General features: G+C 44.9%; 1 protein-coding gene across 9 annotated transcripts in view; it reads right to left on the bottom strand.

Annotated features, from left to right (window-relative positions):
• Positions 1-21,690, bottom strand: part of CLEC16A (C-type lectin domain containing 16A) — a 341,368-nt gene extending 319,678 nt beyond the window's left edge. For 6 of the 9 annotated variants that reach the window (XR_012896118.2, XM_075899306.2, XM_075899307.2 and 3 more), the window contains exons 1-5: positions 21,438-21,689; positions 6,863-6,991; positions 5,751-5,884; positions 3,073-3,221; positions 1,204-1,309 (exon numbers count right to left, since the gene is read on the bottom strand). Coding sequence is in view for 8 of the 9 variants with exons in the window: in XM_075899306.2 (XP_075755421.1) it covers positions 1,204-1,309; positions 3,073-3,221; positions 5,751-5,884; positions 6,863-6,991; positions 21,438-21,517 (598 nt within the window). In the remaining variant the exon portion in view is untranslated. Of the gene's footprint in view, positions 1-1,203; positions 1,310-3,072; positions 3,222-5,750; positions 5,885-6,862; positions 6,992-21,437 lie in introns of all 9 variants that reach the window. The other 3 variants (XM_075899302.2, XM_075899304.2, XM_075899311.2) reach the window with 2 other exon arrangements.
• Positions 21,691-23,428: the final 1,738 nt, after the last annotated feature.

Below are 23,428 nucleotides of genomic sequence, written 5' to 3'. Positions count from 1 at the left end.
GAGTTGAATTTTCTCCAGCCTTAGGTTTAGTAATCAATAATTACAGTTACTTTAATGTCACATTTGCCATTTTACATCCTGCATTAACTTGGCTACATCTAGTAATAGGCACATTCTAATCAATTCAATGTGTGAGAATGGCATAGAGTTTGAGAGAACTAAAATCAATCCAAATCACGTTATTATTCTAGCTATATATATTATAGCTTAAATGATAAATTGTTCAGTGTGAAGTCTAATGAGAAAATCATCAGCATGAGGTAAAAACACCATGTTTACTTTGTATCTAAAAGTTCATTAGAAAATACTAATTTTTGAATAGTCATTTTTCAGTCCATGCACAACTATAACACCTGCTGATTTATAGTCAATTTTATGATCAGTTTCATACTGGTGGTATGAAAGTCTTCTTCCAAATAAATATTAAAATTCCTCTTAAATTTGTAATGTGAAAAACTGTATAAAAATTGGAAAAAGACTACATATTTTAAAAGACCACTGCAGAATAAAAACCCTGTATATGAATGCATATCACCATGCAGAGCACTCTAGAGCCTGGCAGGTTTTAGAAGCAAGAATGCTATGCCTAGATTATGCAGGTGAATTTACACAGAACTACACAAAACAAATTGTTTCTATAAGAGAGTGCAAATTACTTGCTTGCACAAAGAACAACTTATTGCTAGCTTTTATCCAACCACCAAAACCTAGAATCACAGTCATACACCAAAAAAATTAAGGATTTCTGCCATACAAATGATTGTTTCTGACATTATAAATGTTCAATATATCAAGAGACTGATATCCTTAACAAGAAACTAACACTTTTTAAATGGCCGGATTAGGACCTCTGCTGGTAGTTGAGGTGAATTTAATTGTGTGTTTTATATTATGTTGGCACAATATTCTTTATGAAAGACAACATACTGATGTTTAAAAACAAACAGTAGATTTAAATTTGTCTTTTTTTAAAGATTTTATTTATATATATATATATATATATATATATATATACATATACATACACACACACACACACACACAAACCACATGTATGTTTGTTACCAATGCATGCTTACAATTAATTCAGCCTTGCATAAACCAGAAGCTATACCTGACAAATATGCAGTTTGTAATTGCTAACATTGAACTTCAGCTACACAAAGTATTAGGTGTATTAGTCTTCTGATGCATGAAACTTACCTTTGTAGACATTTAAAGTTATAGTCCTGACGGCAATTCTGACCATGGTCTCTGGGTGGTTAAAAAATTTAATGGCCTCCGTATACAAGGCAAAATCATTAGTATGCTGAAATAAAAATACAGGCTTCATTATGTACTGTCCTGTCAAACATACTATTTTCTGTTAGGATTTTGCACGAAAAAGTTACCCTACTAAGATAACAAAACAGTTAGATCAGATCAGATCAGATCACATTATTGCATGGTACTATAACTGTGGGCAAATTTAGTCATTTTTAACAATTCTTTTTAAAACAAAATCTGATTTTCAAACACCAACTAGGTTTGCAGGTATATGAGTTTATTACAGGAAATATGTATTAATGTAAGTTTCATATACTTCACACAATAGCTCTGATACTTTTTAAGCAGCTCTGATGCCCTCTTCTGGCAATAACAGTTATGCAAAGACAGAGAAATAAGACTAAGGGTATGTGAAAAGTTCATCTCTTAAACCTGCAACTAAATCAAAACAGGTGGATCTGTTTACACACTGACTTTATGTGGGTTCTCTCCGAATGGATTCAAATGCAGAATTAGGACTTACTACAGTACTTTATTTAGTTGTAATCTGTAACACAAAATTCTTATTCTCTGAGCAAGCACTGCATTCTCAGAATTATGAATTAAGTTTGATGTTGCAATACCAAGTTCTGTGAACATTTATAATTCAAAAGGTAGCAGTTGAATGAGATCAAAACACTAATATTTAGTAAAATCCAGGAAGTAGTTTTAATACATATGCAAAATGCCAATGAATGAAGATTATATAAAATTTAGATACTCTTTTGCACTTAAATATGACTATATTAAATTCTACTAAATGGAAATCTAACTTAAAATATTGCATAAAGATTTACTTTGTTTAAGGCAGAGATTTATAAAGCTAACTATATAGTCTGATGTTATTATACACACAAAAAGGTAAAAATGTTGAAAGAATCATTACAAATGTTAACTTCTGCCACCCACACTGCAGTGGATTTATATTTAGCCCATATCTATGCAATGGGCACCACAGCAGCACAGCTAAGGCTCCAGAGCTAATGCCACTGTAATACCATACTGTAGACCCGTGGTGTCCAACACGCTGGACAACATGTAGCTATCTGGCTGGTTGAATGCAGCTAGTTCGCCATAGTAGTAGCCACCGTAACTGGTTGGACACCATCACTGTAAATTCATGCTACTGTGATGAAACTCTACTTCCCTAAAAGACAACAGCTAGGTTGACTGAATCACTGTTCAGTTGATGTAGTCATATCTACACCAGAGGTTAGGTCAGTGAGCTAGTGTTCACAGGTGTGGATTTTTTAATACCTTGAGTACTGTAACTATGTTTACGTGTAGACCAGGACTTCACTTCAGAGGCTGTAGTTTTTAAATCAAGAAAGCTGGTTGTGGTATGGGATTGAAAGTTATCCTCTACAACTAAACAGTTTTGGACAATCAATGACTACTTTGCTGGGTATTTGTGGACTCTGATCTTGAAGCTTTTAGCATCTGTTAATAATACCATTAAGACAGGTATGAAGAGTGGGAAATACTCACAAAACAGACATTTCATAGCACAAAAAGATTCCTCCACACTCTTGTTTCAACATGCAAAACTTGATCCTGAGTTTCTTACTTATTGCTACCACAGGAGATATTCTAAACTGCAAATAAAGCTGGGTCAGTCCTCGAAAGACGCTTGTGTTGAGTTAAAGTGCAAAGGCTCACGGATAAGAGGAGTCTTTCTGGGATCCACGAAAATTTTGGCCTTAAACTCACTTCTGTATATACTGCAGTTAGTAAGGCTTCTTACTGTGAATTCTAACAGCCACTTACCTCATTGTAAAAGAAGTGTACAGTGTGATTGTTGAGTTTCAGGGAAAGTGTTTTCAGAAATGAGATATAATATGCCATGATCTCCTCATCAGAAAAGTCAAATTTGTGGACAATGATAGAATTTACATAGTTATTAGAGAGCAAATAATCTGAAATACAAACCCATATAACATAATCATAAAGGAAAATATTATGAAATAGGTTATTATACATAAGTTTCCATAACATTTAATTTTTATTTCTTTATGACTTCTAGGTTAGACTTTTTTTTGTTAATTTGTTTAAATTTTCACACTTGCAGGCAACTGTTAGGGAGGGGTGTGAGTAGACAATTGAATGACAGTAGACACATTTAAAAAGTCAGTTCCACAACTGCTAAAAAACACAAATTGTCAATATCATGTTTCTAAACAATGAAGCAAATATCCTTAAAACAAACTAAGTTCTCAAGCAGCCTCCATAAATTTTAATCATCATTGATGGAAATAGACTTGGTTTTGTGTGTGTGTACAGTAAAATCAATGTTTATCCTTACTTAGTAATAGAAAACAAAACCTTCCAAGCCTAGTCTACCATATATGCGAGAGTGTTTGTCTGTATATGAGTCTCTGTCCAACAACTCCTCCTGAATGGTAAGAGCTAGGACAGGGGTGGACAATAATTTTAAATGAGGACCACTTCAGAAATTTCTGAAGTGGTCCCAGGCTTCCGCAAAAGGGGTGGGGCCTTAGGCACAAGGGGCAGGGCCAGGAAACTTCCATGCTTCCCCACCCACAGACCCTGACTAGTCTGGGGGGCGGAGGGAGAGAGCATGTGAAGTCTCTGCCCCTACTCCCTGGGGGTGAGGAGAGCACAAAATTTCTCACTCCCTGCTCCTGAACCCTGGTGGCTGACTAAGCACCACGCGCCCCTGGTGCAGGAGATTTTGCATGCTCCCCCATCACCAGGCAGGCCCTGATTGGCCTGTGGGTGGGGGAACGGCAGGCCAGATCAACTTGTTTGGTGGGCCGGTTCCAGGCCACAAAGGCCCTTTTGCCCACCTCTTAGCTAGGACCAGCAAATTCAGTATGCCACTTCCTCTTATTGTAACTTAAAACAAGGTAAGATTTGTGCCAGGAAAACAGGATGTGCCTGAAATGGGATTGCTTCTCATAAAAATCATACAGAAAAGATACAGAATCATCAGGTAGCTCAAAGTGGCTAGCTCAGAACATGCCCCCCTCTCCCATCCGGGATTACCTCAGTCCCAAGCCATCCACACACACTCCCAGGTGCTCTTTAATGAGGATGGGGGGGGGGGGGGCATATCTACACAGCAGGGCAAAAGTAGAATTAAGATACATAACTTCAGCTACATCAGTTGCATAATTGAAGTCAAAATAGCTTAATTCAGCTTTTGGCACCATTTAACACAGCAGGAAGTCGAAGAACACTCTTCCTTCAACTTCCCTTACTACTCATGAAATGAAGGTTACAGTAGTGAGAGTAAGAAGTCTGCCATCACAACATTATTTTGAAATGGCTTGCTGTGTAGACGCGGACTATGTTATTTCAAAATAACGTCAGTTATTCCGAAATAACACTCCTGTGTAGATGTACCCTACACATACTGTAGCTGGTAATCAAATCTTAGATACTTCAAATCAAGTGTTTTAAATAAACAACTTTTTTTCCATATTATTTACCCTCAAAAACTTATGTGCAGACTCTCTTCTGGCCATTTTTTCCCCTCTTATTTCGCAAAAACTTATTTTTTCTCCCTTCTTATGTTTCTAAAGGACTTTAACATTCACATGGCATTTTGTTTAGATACTAATCCACCAATAGTTCTGAAACAGTTAAGTACACATATTTGAGACTCTAACCAATGGGTGACTTTCTTGGGTTGTTAATTTTTAAATACCTCATTTGAGAAGATTTAGAATCTAGAGCAGAGGTGGGCACTAATTTTGGTAAGGGGGGCCATTTCATTAATGTTGGTAGTGGTCCTGGGCCAGACTCAGAAGGACCAGGGCCTCGAGTAGAAATGGTGGTTCCTTCTAGGCATCATGACCAGGAGGAAGGAGACTTCTTGCACTCCCCATAGGGTAGGGGACGACAGGAAGTCTCTCCCTGCCTCGCCTCACTTGCCAAGGATGTGCAGGACCCACAAAGAACCACTAGCCATTCTGAACAGCTGGTGATTCCCTCTGGTGCCGCTTGCTGTTGGTGGGGGGAAGAGACTGAGTGCTCCCCCGCCCCCTGGTCTCAACTGACCTAGGGATGGGGATGCAGCAAAGGAGGCTGTGTGCCAGATCAAACAGCTGGGTGTGCCGGATTCGGCCCACAGGCCACCCCGATCTAAAACATACTTAACACACTGTTCACATTTCTGTTATTTTGTGCCTAGTTTATTTTAAATGACCTCTTTAAAAAGATCACATATTAAACCACTCTTTTTTTTTTTTTACACTATTTTCTTTCAACAGTACAACTCAAAGGTTTTTGTACTAATGGAAACTCATGCTGAACCATCTTAGAGTAGAGTTAATGATCTCAGAAGCAGTTAGATACTTTGATTCCTAAAAATGTTCTTATGCATTTCCTTTTATAGTTAATAAAATGAAAAAAGAGCAGTTCCAAAAGTACTTATTGTTTCATAATAAGAACTAAATGTTTAATAAGGAATGTTTTCTTACAGAGTGATGTCTCGTGACTAATATTCTCAAAAAGGATGTTCAAGGTCTGCAGCAGCTGTACACATACATAACGACCAGATTTCTGACGCAGGATGTTCAAGAAGAAAACAAACATGTTCTTCTCTAAGAAAAAGCTAGAAGGTAATGAAAAAGTGTTACTGAGTCATTTGTGTATGTATTGCCTTTTTTTTTTTTTAAGGTGAACTGTTGATTTAAGTAGGAGGTTATTTTCTTTTTTAGAAGTTTGTAAAGCTTTGTAATATTGCATCCATTTACCTACAAATAGTACCTCTCTGACAACCTTCTGGTTACTTTAATCTTTGGAAGTGCACTCAAGAAACTTACCAAAAAAGATAAGATCTAATGGCTAATGAAATATGTAATCTCCAATTGAACAGAAATGTAGGCTTCCACCCTACAAAAACTCATGAAGGCAGCTGCAGAGAAGGGTATTTGAGTGGAAATATTTTACTAGGATTTCTGAGAGCTTTAAAAAAATATCACGTCAGTTTTTCTTTTTTATTTTGGACTATTTTTGTTGTCATTCAAGGAGGGGAAATCAAAGTGTAGAATGATTCAGTACCCTCACGAATGCCCTGTAGACTAAAGGTTACAATATCATAGCTACTGCCAAAGCTTATCATGGCATATGGACATCAAAATGGTACAATGCTTTGAATTTCTCAGTTTTTTTAAATAATCATTTATTGTTTCCTCTAACAATTTCTCATCCTACAGAGGATCTGTATGTTACCTATCTAGTAATACCAGTTACATGAACATGCACGTTTGTAAAGCAGTCTTAAGAACAGCAGCCATGTGCTACCATCTCTGTATGCAATTACTCTTTCCCCTCTACAATGAAGTGTGTTTAGGAACTCTACCAAGAATAATTCAAGTATAATTAAGAAAATTCTTAAAGTAATCAATGATTTTCACAGTAGGAAAGTTAATCTCTATGGACAGCTGAATTACAGGTAGCATACATTTGGTAGGAACCATGCTACAAGCTTCACAATTCATCTCAGATAACATTCCATCTACAAATGCCTTCTGTTCTTATATCAACTGACCTTTTTTTAAAAAAAATAGTGAAGACATAAAGCACTTACTCAAACACGGAGCTGTCATTCTGATCTCCCCATATAAGGATCTCAGTTATAGAACGAATAGTCTCCACTAACAGATTGCGATTGTGATCCGTTACTGTGGTATTTTTGGTCAAAACATGATACATATACCTAAAAGAGGAGAAAGATGTAATTAATTACTATTGCTTTTGTAAGTCAAACGTTATGAAATTGTCTTAGTTTCTTGATTTATGATTACCTATATGCAATAAAGCTATTTCATATTACTAACTTGAAAATTATTAGCTAAATTGTGTTAGTGAAGAACTGTAATATGAAATTGTTCTGTTCTGCCTTTTAGAATTATGTTTTTAAACTATTGTGTACCTGATTCACATAAAGAACAGCACATGTGCAAAAACGAGATAGGACACCAGCAACAGTTGGGCCTAATTACAAAACAGGGAGAAAAGGAAATCAAGACACCAGTATCACCTTTCCCCAATGATCCAATCAGTGCAGATTGAAGGCCCTGAAATATCAAAGCATCTGCAGTTGTCTCAACACCGGATACCCAGTTTGTGATCGAGGATCTAAACATCCCCGATGAAAGATTATGGTGAAAATGGCAAATCTGTAACAAAGCCTATCTGAAAGCAAAATCTATAGCCTTACATGAGAGCTATTTCTATAAAGAGCAGCAAGAGCCATAAGCTTTGGGTACATTCTGCAACAATAACGGAGCATACCAATCCTGTTCTATCTGGCTGACCACTAAGACAATTCAAGCAATGGTAAGGACTGGTAATTTAACTCCGGCTGCAGAATCTTTTCATGTTTGTTTATGTGCGTATATGTTAATGTACACATTAGGGATGTCAACAAGTAGTCAACTAGACAATTAACTGATAAACCTAGGCTTATTTGCTAATCTAGTCAACCACTCACTTCCCCTCTGCGCTGCCTCTGTATCAGAGGCACCGCAGGAAGGGGAGGGGGGAGCAGGAGTCAGTGCTGGGGACAGCCAGATTAAAAGCCAGTTTCTCCCAGCACTGGCTCCATGGTACCGCCTGTCCCTCATGACCCCGTGCTGCTGCCTCTATCAGAAGCATCAGCGCAAGAGGGGAGCAGGGAAAGCTGCCGCAAAGCAGCCTCTGCTTGTAGCAGGTCCTGGTTCACCGCGGGCAGAGGCTGCTCCGTGGAAGCAGGGGGGTGGAAGGGGACTCCCCGGGAGTGGGGCCGGGAACGCACTGGCTGCTGGTCCCACCCCCCAGGACTATAGAATAGTCGACTAATTGCTAAAAATTCATGTAGTTAGTTGACTATTCTATTACCCTCCAACATCCCTAGCACATATGCTGATTTTAGTATCTTTATAGCATAAGCCTGGCATACTGTACTGCCTTTTCCACTGTAAAGATTCTGAGAGTTTTTGTAAGCTTAACGCTTAAAGCTTAACGTCTAAGAATCATCCAGGAATGGATCCCATTATAGTAGGCAGGGTAGGCACAGCAATAAATGGTACCTGCCACTACAAATTTACAGTCTAAATAGACAAGTCCCAGACAGTGTAAAAAAAGAACTGTTACAAGCAGAGAGAACAGTATGATGGTAGAAAACATTTGTTACCCTTTTGCAGGGGAGAAAAGGAGGATTAGGTCAAAGGTAATCATAGAATCATAGGGTTGGAAAAGATGTCAGGAGGTCCAATCCCCTCCCCAAAACAGGACCAACCCCAACTAAATCATCGTGGCCAGGATTTTGTCAAGCTGGGACTTAAAAAACCTCTAGGGATGGAGATTCCTTTACCTGCCTATGTAACCCATTCCAGTGCTTCACCACCCTCCTAGTAAAATAGTTTTTCCTAATATGCAATCTAGACATCCCCCATTGCAACTTGAGACCATTGTTCCTTGCTCTGTTATCTGTCACCACTGACAACATCTCTCTCCATCCTCTTTGGAATCCCCACTTCAGGTAGTCAAAGGCTGTTATCAAATCCACCCCTCATTCTTCTCTTCTATAGAACGAACAGCCCCAAATCACTCTGCTTCACCTCGTAAGTCATATGCTCCAACCCCCTCCCCCCCAATCATTTTCATTGCCCTCTGATGGACTTTATTCAATGTGTCCATATCCTTTCTGTAATGGGGGGGGGGGGACCGGAATTGGATGCAATACTTCTGATGTGGCCTCACCTGTGCTGAATAAAGGGGAACAATCACTTCTCTAGATCTGCTGGCAATGCTCCTCCTAATGCACCCTAATATACCATTAGCCTTCTTGGCTACGAGGGCACACTGTTGATTAATAGCGAGCTTCTCATCCACTGTAACTCCTGGAACTTTTTCTGCCAAACTGCTGCCTAGGCAGTTGGTCCCCAGCCTGTAGCAGTGCTTGGGATTCTTCCATCCCAAGTGCAGGACTCTGAACTTATCCTTGTTGAACCTCATCAGATTTCTTTTGGCCCAATCCTCCAATTAGTCTAGGTCACTGTGGACCCTATTCCTACCCTCCAATATATCTACGTCTCCCCTCATCTTAGTGTCATCTGCGAACTTGCTGAGGGTGCAATCCCTGCCCTAATCCAGGTCATTAATAAAGATGTTGAACAAAATTGGCCCTAGAACTGTCCTCTGCAGCACTCCGCTTGACATTGACTGCCAACCAGGCATCAAGCCACTGTTCAATACCCATTGAGCCTGACAATCTAGCCAACTTTCTATTCACCTTGCAGTCCATTTATCCAATCCATATGTCCTTAACTTGATGGCATGAATACTGTAGGAAGCTGTACCAAAAGCTTTGCTAAAGTCAAGAAATATCACATCCACCACCTTTCCCATATCCACAGAGCCAGTTACCATGTGTGGAGGCAGGGAAAAGAGAATAAGGGAATTTGTGTGCAGCCATGTTGGTCTTGTTAGCAAGAGAGGAAGAGTCAGGCTAAGTTTGTGGCCTGACAACGCAAGAGCTGTAATAAGACACTGCCTTCGCCTCTCGCCTCCATATGGAGATAAGGACAGAATGCTGACTCTGGCAGGGACTTTGAGATAAGGAGCATCTGGGTGGAACTAAAATAACTGTTAGCCATTGGTGTGTGTAATGAGAAGGAGACTAATTGTTTAATGTTATTATATCTAACGGACAGTATATAAACTGCTTCATAATTGCTTGTATTCGACGATCTGCCTAGTAGCAGTTTCTTCCCTTGCAATATTGCTCAAATAAACTGTCTCTGACTACTTGTTGCTCACAAATGCAGAGTGAAGGCTTGTTTTCTTCCACACATGCAATAAAAGGCAATCAGGTTGGTCAGGCATGAATTGCACTTGTTGAATCCTTGTTGACTGTTCCTGATCCTGGTAACTGACAACACTCCAATATTTTATATATATTCAGTAGGGATGTAAAAGAGTAGTCAAACAGTCGACTACCCAATAAGCCTAGGCTTATCGGGTAGGGATGTAAGCTACTAGTTGACTATCCAATAAGCATTTGCTTATCATGCAGATAGGTAGGAACTTGACTAGTCACTTCCCCCTGCCCTGTCTTGCTGCCTCTGTCAGAGGCTATGTCTACACTATAGCCTTTTCCGCAAAAACATATGCAAATGAGGCAAAGCGTGGAATATCACCTCGCCACATTTGCATAATTAATGAGGCTCTGTTTTTGCACAAGAGGCTTTTGCACAAAAAAGAGTCATCTACACAGTTCCTTTTTGCGCAAAAACCCTCTTCTTGCACAAGAGCCGTTCTTTCACATGGGGTTTTTATGCAAAAAGGAGCATGTAGACGTCTCCTTTTTGTGCAAAAGCCTCTTGTGCAAAAACGGAGCCCCATTAATTATGCAAATGAGGCTCCACGCGATATTCCACACTTCGCCTCATTTGCATACATTTTTGCACAAGAGAAGGGCAGTGTAGACATAGCCAGAGAGACGCAGCAAGGGTGAGGGAGCAGGAGCCAGTGCTGCGGGGAGCCAGTTTAAAAGCTGGTTCCACACTAGCACCGTCTCTGCGAGGTTGGGGGAGGGGAAGCAGAGGGCAGCAGGGAAACGGCACAGTCCCTCTCGGGCCAGTCCCGACTGCTGCTTCTCTAGGCACTGAGAGCTCCTGTACATTTCGAAGGGAGAGAGACCGCGGGAACCCACTGGGAACCCGCTTGTGTACATTCAAAAGGAGAGGTGCAATGGGATAACATGCTCCCCATCAATGAATAGAGTACTTGGTGGAATTTCCAGTGACTACGCTATTAGCTGATTAATCAAAATTTAACATCCCTAATATTCAGCCCTGTTTACTTGAATTAACCATGAACTTGAACTATCACTTCTACAAAGAAATAAAACTGTGTAAGTGACTACATTTATTAGAAATCAACTAAAATTACATTCAGAAGACTTCGGAAAAGAGCGGGGAGAAGAATTAAACCAATAATGCAATGCTGGTCCAAGTAAACAATAGAAGCAGTCTTTAGACATAACTCACCTTAGCCCCAAGACACTATGCATTTCAAAGCATTTCTGAGCAGTTTCCCAAAGGGTATGCAAAAACAAATTTAAGTTAGTACACAATATAAAACTGCAAACCCTAAATTTGAAGACATTTTAACATTATGCCAATATGAATGGAGCTTATGAACAAACTGCCAATACTGGAAACAAATTACAAGTTCCCCAGCTGTTTGCCTCAGGAATTTTACTGGAAAGTTGTTCACAGAACCATAGACTGCCAGGGCTGGAAGAGACCTCATTGTTTCTAGGTCTCAAGGCAAAAATTCATTCATGTGATTGGATTTGCAAAAGAATGGGATCAGGCACTACTTAAATATTCCCTGACAAAAACTGAGCTAAAATTCAGTGCTATATTTCATTAATTTATAGGTGAAAAATACTGCAGGAATGCTGGGCAGATTCATTTTTGTAACGTATCATATTACATACAAGAAAGCTACTTGAAAACAACGTCATGGTTACAATATCAAATACTGAAAAGTTAGGAAATGCTAAATTAAAGTTGCCCGTACAGCCTTAATTGTGTGTATGTATTAAATGGTCTTTAAATACATGATCATATGCAGTTTTTACCACAGGCAGGATGCCAAAATCAGTCAGTGCACATGATGACTGATGGTCAGGGAATGAATCAGATATAAAGGACAAAGGGCTAAATCATATTAGTGTATGAACACTGTATGTGACCAAGTGATGTAAAAAAATTATGTATGCCAATCCATTAGAATATGTACTGTATGTACAGATTGTTTAGTTTAATAGTAGGGCCATTAGGAAGCAAGCAGGAATGCAGTGTAATGGGGTCCAGATAAAACACTACTGAGCACACAGAAACAAAACCTGACCTATTAAATGTGATTATACTAACTCAGAATTTCCTAATTTTTTAATGTTTGATATTGCAACTGTCATGTTCTTTTAAAGTGTCTTTCTTGTATGTAATATATGGTATAAAAATTAACCTGTACAACATCTCTGCAGTGTATGCACCTTTAAATTAATAAAACATATATTCCTCCATGTACCCATAGGGAGGTGCATCCCAGAGTTTGGGACCTCTGCTTTAATTACATAATCACAGACTATTTTTTTAACACTAGTCCCCTTCCTCATCAACAGCACAAGACGAAAAATGTTAACTGAATGATCATCTATTGAAGATTTTGTAGTTTGGCTCTATGCCTTATTTTCTATACTTTATTCAATTTCTGCTGTGAATATAGAATTCTTTGTGTGCTTTTCTACAAAACTTATCACTGTAGCATCTGAGTTCCTTGCAAATAAATTAATTTCCACAATGCTCCTCTGACCTACATTCATGCTGAAGCAGAAGTCCCAAAACTGAGATGCACCACCATAAGGGATTATGGTCCTTTGTCCTTTATATCTGATTCATTCCCTGAGCATTCAGGAGGAGGCAAGGCAGCCCTCACAGGCAGCAGGGAGGGAGAGCACAGCTGTAACTCCACCTGCCAGGCTGCTTACTTTCTCCTCATCTTCCCACTTGGGACCCTTATCCTGTTCATATACCCCCACCCAGAACCACAGCCTCTCTCCTAGCCCTGGCGTGGAGTAGGAGGGCAGCTGATAGGGCTAAAGGGGGGGAAGAGGCACAAGGTACAAAGTTTGAGGACGACTGAATTAAAATCATATTGCTTATAGAGAAAGGGAGACAAATTAAGGCTCTAAGGGTATGTCTAGACTACATGGCTCCATCGACAGAGCCATGTAGATTAGTTTACTGGACATAGGAAAATGAAGCAGCGATTTAAATAATTGCCACTTCATTTACATCAAAATGGCTGCCGCGCTGTGCTGATCAGCTGTTTGGCGGCACAGTGCGGTAGTCTGGATGCTCCACGGTTGACTGCCCCATTATGCTTCGTAGAATGCCTCTTATGCCTCGTCCAGACTACCGCGTTATGCCGCCAAACAGCTGATTGGCACAGCGTGGCAGCCATTTTTATGTAAATGAAGCAGAGATTATTTAAATCGCTGCTTCATTTTCCTATGTCCAATAAACTAATCTACATGGCTCTGTCGACGGAGCCACGGAGCCTAGACATACCCTAAGAGCAACCAAGTCACCTAACTATATTCCACTTCTTCCTACATAACACTGCGAAGATCCAGCCTGTTCTGTCTGCATCACTAACACTTTTTCCAACTATAAATTCTTGTTTGAAAACTCTAGCCTCCTCATTTTTATCTTTGAACATTACCTCTAGTCTATTTGTAATGTTTATAAAAACATACTGTTCATAACCTCTTCTGATGATGTCACCCACCCACCCCCATCTTCCAGTACTGCTTCAGTTTTAATTCCCTTGTTCTCACTTTTTGTTCCCTTGTTCACTTATATCTTACTATCACTCGTAAACTTTCATCTGTCTGCCCCCTCCCAATAGAACAGAAATATTAATTGAACAACTCAGCCTACTACTGGATGGAAATTGTAGAAATACCAGAAATGTAGAAAAGGCAAATACTATTGTTAAGTTAAGAACAAAAATAATCCTATTTTAAAATTTTCTTCTAGTTGTCTTAACATTGCTGAACAGAAATTTCTCTGTGTTCCTTTGCTCCTCTTATCTACGATTCCCAGTTTCTGATTTATATTTATTACTATCAACTTCCCCTTTTTCCATTTGTTATATTTTTATTACGCTTAAAATTTTTATAGCTGTCTTCTCTTCCCTCTAAACCAGGTCTTCTTCCTTGATTGATGGGCTGTGACTTTTTTGGTATCTAGTAAAGTGCTTTTAAAAGATTCTCACTCAATATTCTGATTTAAGTTCTTCCTCCCATGTGATTGGTTTATAATTATTTTCAGATTTGTGAAACTGGCAATTTTAAAGCATGGAGTGTGTAAATATCCAAATCAAAGGAGTGTGTATACATAAATACAAAATGCAAACAGAATAAAGAGTAAAATAGTGATTTTATATATAATATAGGTGTCTATGAAATCACTGTTCTAGTCTTTAATCTGTTTGCACATTATAAACTACGATCCCTGTACCTAAGTTATCATGAATTTTTAGTTCTGTGATCAGTTTTTCTTGTACTGAAGTATCACATGAGCTACATTAGAGAAGTGTTTCCCAATTTTATTTGGCCACGGAACCCTTTTAAACTCGGAAGAATTTCGAGGAACCTCTACAGCCGGGGCGGAAATTTGTCACCAGGAAAAGTTGTCGAGCAAACCCTTACTTTCACTTTGTGGAGCACCATTTGGGAAACACTGCTTTAGACACTGGTGCATAAGACAGTAATCGTGTACCCTAGTGAAGGTCTGTAGCAGACAATACCTGATGCTTCATCATGTGCATTATCTATTAGAAATAGGGATGTTAAATATTGGTTAACTGCACAGTCGAGTAACCTGAAGATAACATTGAATTCTTATCGGTTAGTCAACTATTTTATAGTCCCCAGGGGCAGGGCCAGCAGCCAGTATGCTCCGGCCTCTCTCCTGAGGAGCCCCCTGCCACTCCTACGTATCAGAGACAGCCACACGAGGTGCCAGCTGGTCCGCAAGGGGAGCCGGTTTCAAAACCAATTCCCCTCGCAGACTGACTGACTGACTGCCTGCCTATCGCCCTGTGCTGCTGCCTCTAATAAAAAGGCAGCAGCATGGAATGGCAGCAGCCCGTTTTGGGGGAGTGGGGGATCTGAGCTCCCGGACCCAGCACGAGCCGGAACTGAGCCAGGCTGCCTGCCCACCTGGCTCCTAATACACTTTAAACTCAGAGCTGCAATAGGGGTAGGTCCCAGACCAGACACAAGCCAGGACTGAGCCAGGCTGCTGACCAGCCTGTTAAAAAATTTACTGGCAGCGGGAGAATGCGAGGGGATGCTTGTAGTCTATAACATTAACCTATATGCTTTTTCTTATCAATTAATCGACTACACTATCACATCCCTAATTAGGATACCAATCTATAAGCATTCAAGATCATTTTGTTCCTGGTGGCTCAGAAACAGATAATACCATTTTCAACAGTGCCACTTTCCCTCTTTCTTAAACAAGTTATAATTACTGATTTTATCATTCCAATCCAGAGAATCATCCCACCAGGTTTCAGTAATACCATATGGAATGTTTTCCCTTAATTATTCCAAAAAGCAAATATTTGTGCCTGCTTCAAATCCTCTCTCAAACCTACTTTCTACTATGTCTAAATTAACTAACAATGATGAAGCAGGAGGCAACTGGGGTTAGTTTTTCTTTAATATTTTAATACTAAAATAACTGGAGCCATTTAGCGGGGCACATGATTAAATTTACATAACCTGGTTTTGCTCTCACCATTACTCTCATTCTCCTTCCTTCATTCCTTCTGTTTGTACATTATGTCTGTTTACATCTGTTTTTAAACTAGACTGCATGTTCTTCAGGACAGGACTGTATTACTATGTACAGTAAAACTCCATTGGTCCGGCATCCAATGCTCCGGCACTCCTGATGGTCCAGTACCATCGGGAAACCGGAAGTGCTCCAGGCAGCCGGACAATTGGAGCTACTCTGCGCCCAGCTTCCCCAATTCAGCTGCTGCTGAAACTGACCAGCAGCTGAATCATAGAAGCCGGGGGCAGAGCAGCTGGAGTGCTGCCAGCTTGGTCCCACAGTGCCGAGGAGCGGCGCTACGGGACCAACCCGGCAGCACCCCAGCTGCTCTGCCCCAGGCATCCCCGATTCAACCGCTGCTGAAACTGACCAGTGGCTGATTCTGGTCAGCCCAGCCGCTGCTGAAACTGACCAGCAGCTGACCAGAATCAGCCACTGATCAGTTTCAGCAGCGGCTGAATCGGGAATGCCTGGGGCAGAGCAGCTGGGGTGCTGCCAGGTTGGTCCCGTAGCGCCGCCCCTCAGCGCTGTGGGATCAACCCAGCAGCACCCCAGCTGCTCTGTGCCAGGCGTCCCCAAGAGCAGCTGGGGTGCTGCCAGGTTGGTCTCGCAGTGCCAAGGGGCGGCACTACCTGACCAACCCGGCAGCACCCCAGCGGCTCTGCCCCAGGTGTCCTCGATTCAGCCGCTGCTGGTCAGTTTCAGCAGCGGCTGAATCAGGGACACCTGCAGCAAAGCAGCTTCCCCTCCACCCCACCCCAGACCCCTCATAGCCCCTCCTTCCGATAGTCCTGCATATATGATAATCCGACACCCTCTGGGTCCTAAAGGTGCTGAATTATCAGAATTTTACTGTATTTGTAAAGCACTCAGTATAATGGGCTCTTGACCCTTACTGGAGCTTCCAGGCACTACAGGTTGGACCTCCCTGGTCCAGCGTCCTCAGGACCTGACCAGTCCCAGATGAGGGATTTTGTCGAAACAGGGAAGGTAATTTCTGAGCCCTCCCCACCCTGTGCAGGCCTGGTCCAGCCCGCTGGTCTACCAGACACACACTCCCCACCAACGTGCTAGGGGCTCCTGGCCCTGCCAGGCAGCTACACACCGGGTCTCCCAGGCCTGCTTAGTGGCTGCGCCTGCAGCTTGTTGCACACAGTCCACTATCCTGCTGGCCCCGCAGGGCTCGCTGCTTCTGGCCCTCCAGCAGGACTCTCTTGTCCTGCAACATCTGTGCTAGACCATAGAGGTTGGCGGACCAGAGAGTTTTAACCTGTACCATTAAAAAAAACTACAAAGTAGTTCACATCACAAAACAAAAGCTGGCAGAGTACAGATCTCACATCCCTCAAGTTTCAGCAAAGTAGCTAAGAAAAGACAGGGCCACCAAATTAGCCCATTGATTCCTAGAAGTGGCATTTCCAGATCAATGAGGAGTCGCAGACATGTGTGTCTGAGGAAGCTCATATTTTTGCTATCTATGCCATACTTGTTTTCTGGCAAACACTTCAGATCTGCCATTCTAGCACAGGGGTCCCTCTAAGGGTACGTCTAGACTACATGCCTCTGTCGTCAGAGGCATGTAGATTAGGCTACCAGACATAGTAAAATGAAGCGGCGATTTAATAATCACCGCTTCATTTAAATTTACATGGCTGCCGCGCTGAGTCGACAGACAGCTGATCAGCTGTTTGTCGGCTCAGCGCGATAGTCTGGACGCGCGGGTGGCGACATCAAAGGTATTTGTCGACCACCCAGGTATGCCTCCTGGGATGAGGTATACCTAGGTAGTCGACAAATACCTTTGATGTCGCCACCCGCGCGTCCAGACTATCGCGCTGAGCCGACAAACAGCTGATCAGCTGTCTGTCGACTCAGCGCGGCAGCCATGTAAATTTAAATGAAGCGGCGATTATTTAAATCGCCGCTTCATTTTCCTATGTCTGGTAGCCTAATCTACATGCCTCTGGCGACAGAGGCATGTAGTCTAGACGTACCCTAAGATTTTCCATCCATAAGCAGAGGGAGTTTTGTCTTGTTCTGCAATAGAGGTAATTATCTTTCTCTCTATATAAAAAACTTTTTCCTCTGTGACGACAGTGATGTCATCACGTCACTCTGCGTTTCACAGGAACAAGCCCCACCCATTGCCAACCTGACTCTTCCCGGGGGCCAACATAGAGGGCTTGGGCTGCCTACAGCCCCAGCCTTCCCCTTCCTTCCCAGTGGTTGGGTGGGGCCTGCTCCTCCCAGTGGGCTGAGAGGAAAGCCGGGACTGGCCCCTTCTTATGGGCCAGGGAGAAAACCGGGCATGCACAAAACATTTGAATCCCGCCCACACCCTCAGCAGAGCCACGCAGTGGCAGCTCAGCTGCTCCAGGGCCAGGCAGCTACCATGGAGCCCTGGCTCCAACTTCAGCCCTTTCCCAGGGTTGAAACCAGGGCTGCAGTACAGCTGCTCCTGGGCTGGGGCTGCAGTATTAAAAACAGCACCGCGGCTCTGGCTCGAGTCCCAGTGCACAAAGCAGCCTCATACCACACGGACCCACCCCAGGAGCAGCTGCAGCCGGGGCCACATGGCGGCTGCCAGAGCTAGGGCCAGGGTCACAGTACTAAAAATAACACTGTGGCCCTGTCCCCAGGAGCAGCCGCACTGCAGCCCTGGCTCCAGCCCTGGCACATGGGGCAGCCACCCACCACCCGGTTACACCTGCTCTTATTTCCTCTCCTCCCCAAGATATGGTGGGGATATTCTCCCTCCCAGCAGCCAGTAAAAGTGCAAAAGGCTTCATGTTCGTTAGCAGGTGAACTAGGCGGTCACCTAGGGCACCAAGTTAAATGGGGCACCAAATGGTGGCGCAATGTCATTGAGGGGTTTGGAGGTGGGGGCACCGATTGCATGGTTCACGTAGGGCGCCAGTTGTTGGCACCTAGTCTAGGGCCGCCCCTGTTCATTAGACACTCCCTGTCCAGTGACTAATACCTAAAAAAGAATTCCCATGTAAGATTTCCAGTACCTTATCTCTCTCTATTAGCACCTGGTAATGGGAAATGAGACCTGTTGACTGTGCAAGATCTTCTTCCCTCTTCCTGTTTCCCCACCAGGAGTTTCTGTTCTCTGGCTAGTAGATGATATTTTCAAACCCTCTGTATTGCTTGTAGTGTAACTTTGGACTACTCTCTCACGACTTCCATCCCCCAGTTAACTATATCTCCCCTATCTCTAGAGTGCTGGCACTAGTCTAGGGTTACCATCTTTTAGACTTTGTTCAGCATTATAAAATCATAGTTTTGAGTTTCCATGCTATGTTATGACCCTGCAGATACTTAGGAACATCCAATCACCAGCAAGGCAAAACAGAGCAGTGGAGGGAGGGAGAAAGGAAACAGTTTATCTGACCTAACCAGTACTTGTGAAATTCTTTAAGAGCTTCACATCAGGAAAACTGTAATCAATATAGTTACATGAATATTCATAGATGTACCAACGATGTTTCCTGTTGTCTTACATGGTTACAATAGCAACCCTGGGTGAAACTCCTCCAATAGTCAGTCTTCCGCAGCTACAAGACACTCTCAAATCCCTGAAGGCCTTGTCAGGGCTTAGAGTCCCACATGTCCCTTCTACCTCAGAGAAGCCCTGCACTTGCTCTCTTGCTCTCATGCTCCAAAAGCAGACAGTGCCACCCCCCCTTCAACACAAGCTCACTCAGCCACATCACAAGCCCCCCAAATCCCCTGCTCCCACATAGTCTCCAACCTACCCCCCTCCCTGAGTACCTACCTGACCCCTCCACTCCCACACCCACCTCGGCACCCTACACATACAAATGCTCCTTCTGAGGCTCACTCACAGAACTTCTTACACACACTTCGCCTCAACCACCCCCATGGGGCTCCCCCCTACACAAATTCTTCAGGTCCCCTAAACACACACACACTTCCTCCTTAACCATCATCCCCCGAATGGGGCTGCCCCCCAAAACACACACACACCTCCACCTTTCCCTCCCCCCCTTCCGGCTGTTTATACATACACTCCTCACGCCCCTGCCCCTACGGAGCTCCCTATAGACACACACACACACGCTCCTCACCCCACGCTGGCACACACACACTAGCGCAGACACACACACACACACACGCTCCTCGCCCCACGCTGGCACACACACACACACACACACGCTCCTCGCCCCACGCTGGCACACACACACACACACACACGCTCCTCGCCCCACGCTGGCACACACACACACACACACACACGCTCCTCGCCCCACGCTGACACACACACACACACACACACACGCTCCTCGCCCCACGCTGACACACACACACACACGCTCCTCGCCCCACGCTGAGACACACACACACACGCTCCTCGCCCCACGCTGAGACACACACACACACGCTCCTCGCCCCACGCTGAGACACACACACACACACACACGCTCCTCGCCCCACGCTGAGACACACACACACACACACGCTCCTCGCCCCACGCTGAGACACACACGCTCCTCGCCCCACGCTGAGACACACACACTCCTCGCCCCACGCTGACACACACACACTCCTCGCCCCACGCTGACACACACACACTCCTCGCCCCACGCTGACACACACACACTCCTCGCCCCACGCTGACACACACACACTCCTCGCCCCACGCTGACACACACACACACACACACACACTCCTCGCCCCACGCTGACACACACACACACACACACACTCCTCGCCCCACGCTGACACACACACACACACACACACACACTCCTCGCCCCACGCTGACACACACACACACACACACACACACTCCTCGCCCCACGCTGACACACACACACACACACACACACTCCTCGCCCCACGCTGACACACACACACACACTCCTCGCCCCACGCTGACGCACACACACACACACACACACTCCTCGCCCCACGCTGACACACACACACACACACACACACTCCTCGCCCCACGCTGACACACACACACACACACACACACACTCCTCGCCCCACGCTGACACACACACACACACACACACACACTCCTCGCCCCACGCTGACACACACACACACACACACACACACTCCTCGCCCCACGCTGACACACACACACACACACTCCTCGCCCCACGCTGACACACACACACACACACTCCTCGCCCCACGCTGACACACACACACACACACTCCTCGCCCCACGCTGACACACACACACACACTCCTCGCCCCACGCTGACACACACACACACACTCCTCGCCCCACGCTGACACACACACACACACACTCCTCGCCCCACGCTGACACACACACACACACACTCCTCGCCCCACGCTGACACACACACACACACACTCCTCGCCCCACGCTGACACACACACACACACACTCCTCGCCCCACGCTGACACACACACACACACACTCCTCGCCCCACGCTGACACACACACACACACACTCCTCGCCCCACGCTGACACACACACACACACACTCCTCGCCCCACGCTGACACACACACACACACTCCTCGCCCCACGCTGACACACACACACACACACACTCCTCGCCCCACGCTGACACACACACTCCTCGCCCCACGCTGACACACACACTCCTCGCCCCACGCTGACACACACACTCCTCGCCCCACGCTGACACACACACTCCTCGCCCCACGCTGACACACACACACACACACACACACACACACGCTCCTCCCGAAGCCGCCCCCCACACGCACTTACTTGAGATGGTCCAGGGAGTGGATGCTGCGGGCGGCCTTACCGTGTCCGCCACCCACCCAGCTGCGGGAGCGGCCGAACATGCTGGCGGCGAGGGGGAGGCTGGCGGCCGCGAGCTCTAACCGTCCATCCCCCTGAGCGCACGGCTGCCGGGCACCAGCGACCCCTGACACTTACAGGCCGGTCAGCCCGGCACTCAGCGACAGGACAAGCAAAGGCGCATGCGCGTGCATGGCACGCTGGGAAATGCAGTCTACCGCGGCCAGGAGGCAGCGGTGGACTACAACTCCCAGCCTGCACTTTGCATGCGCACTGCTGATTGTGACTCGCGTAGGCGGCAGGACGGGAGTATTGGCTTGAGGTGGGGCGGCGCTTGGGCGCTGAGACGCGCAGCGTGAGAGAGGCGGGGAGAGCCGGTCAGTCTGGGGAGAGAGCAGGCCTGGCTCCCCTCTATACAGCTTCCCCCGCTGCTGTGCGGGCAGCACACAGGGCAGGGTCTGACTCCACACCCCTGACTGTAAACAACCTGACCACTGGTGGGCAACTTGTGCCCCCCCCCCCCCACACACACACACGTGGCCCATGAGGCCTGCCAGATGTTCTGTTTGTCATTGCCCACATGCAGGCTTGTCAGATTCCATTCGTTTGCACAGCTTTTTCCTACTAGATGACTAAAGTGACATGCACATAAAGCAAGGACACATGAAGAGCGGATTTTACCCAATTGAGAGCCATAATCTCCACATCTGGGGGCGGAAACAGGGCAGGGCGAGCGCCCCCTCCCCCCCCCCCCCGGCCCCACGCTTCAAGAAGCCCCACGTATGTGCTGTGGCAAAGGGGGGCCCTGCGAAATTGTGCTGCTCTGGACCCCACAAAATGGTCATCTGCTCCTGTCCACATCCATTCAAAGCTCTGCTATGGTTCAGTCAGCACACCCTGCAAATTCTAGTTCTACAAGTACAGTTAGCAAATCTACCCTAACCTGGGAGACTGTCTTGGTTACAACAATCTTATGATCCACTGAGATGAAGGAGGGCTACTCATGTGGCCCACTCATTAATCCAAAGTTGCCTATCAATGATCTAACCCCTGCTACCATAGGCACCAACTTTGTGGGTGCTCCAGGGCTAGAGGGAAAAATTCACGGGTGCTCAGCACTCAGGCTATGTCTACGTCGGTATGATCTTCGCAAATACTCTTCAACGCAAGAGTATTTGCACAAGAGAGCATCTACACTGGCATGTGCCTTTGCGCAAGAGAGGTGCTTTTGCGCAAGAGCATCCGTGCCAGCGTAGACGCTCTCTTGCGCAAGAAAGCTCCGATGGCCATTTTAACCATCGGGCTTTCATGCGCAAGAAATTCATGTTGCCTGTCTACACTGGCCTCTTGCTCAAGAACAGTTGCGCAAGAGGGCTTATTCCTGAGCAGGAACATCATAGTTCTTGCACAGGAAGCACTGATTTCACACATCAGAATGTCAGTGTTCTTGCGCAAGAACTCCCCGCCAGTGTAGACAGGCAGCATGTTTTTGAGCAAAAGCAGCCGCTTTGGCGCAAGATCGCGCCAATGTAGACATAGCCTCACAGTTACATTCCCCTCTCTGTCTCCCTCCCCACAGTATTTCATCCCACTGACCTATTTCTCCCCCACTCTCCCAGTGCTTCCAAAGCATCATGGTATTCAGAAGCTCTGAGAGGGAGAGGAAGGAGGGATGATGCAGTACACTTGGGAGAGGAAGCAGAAAGAGGTAGGGCACATACCGTAAGAGGATGGAAGAAGGGGTGGAGTAGGGGCATGGCCTGGAAAGGGAGGATCGAGCAACCCCCAGCTAGAGCAGAAGTCAACGCCTATGCCCGCTACTGTATCAAAAATGTATGGGTAAATTAATTAACAAAAAAGAACTTTCTACTAGGGATGTTAGTGTGTAGTGGATTACACGATTAACCGATAAACCTGGGTTTATCAATTAATCCTAATACAGCCTCTCCCCAAGT

This window comes from Pelodiscus sinensis, chromosome 15 (assembly GCF_052426305.1).
Source record: "Pelodiscus sinensis isolate ZL-2025 chromosome 15, ASM5242630v1, whole genome shotgun sequence".
NCBI lineage: Eukaryota > Metazoa > Chordata > Testudines > Trionychidae > Pelodiscus > Pelodiscus sinensis.
This window is presented reverse-complemented; position numbering and strand designations above follow the sequence as displayed.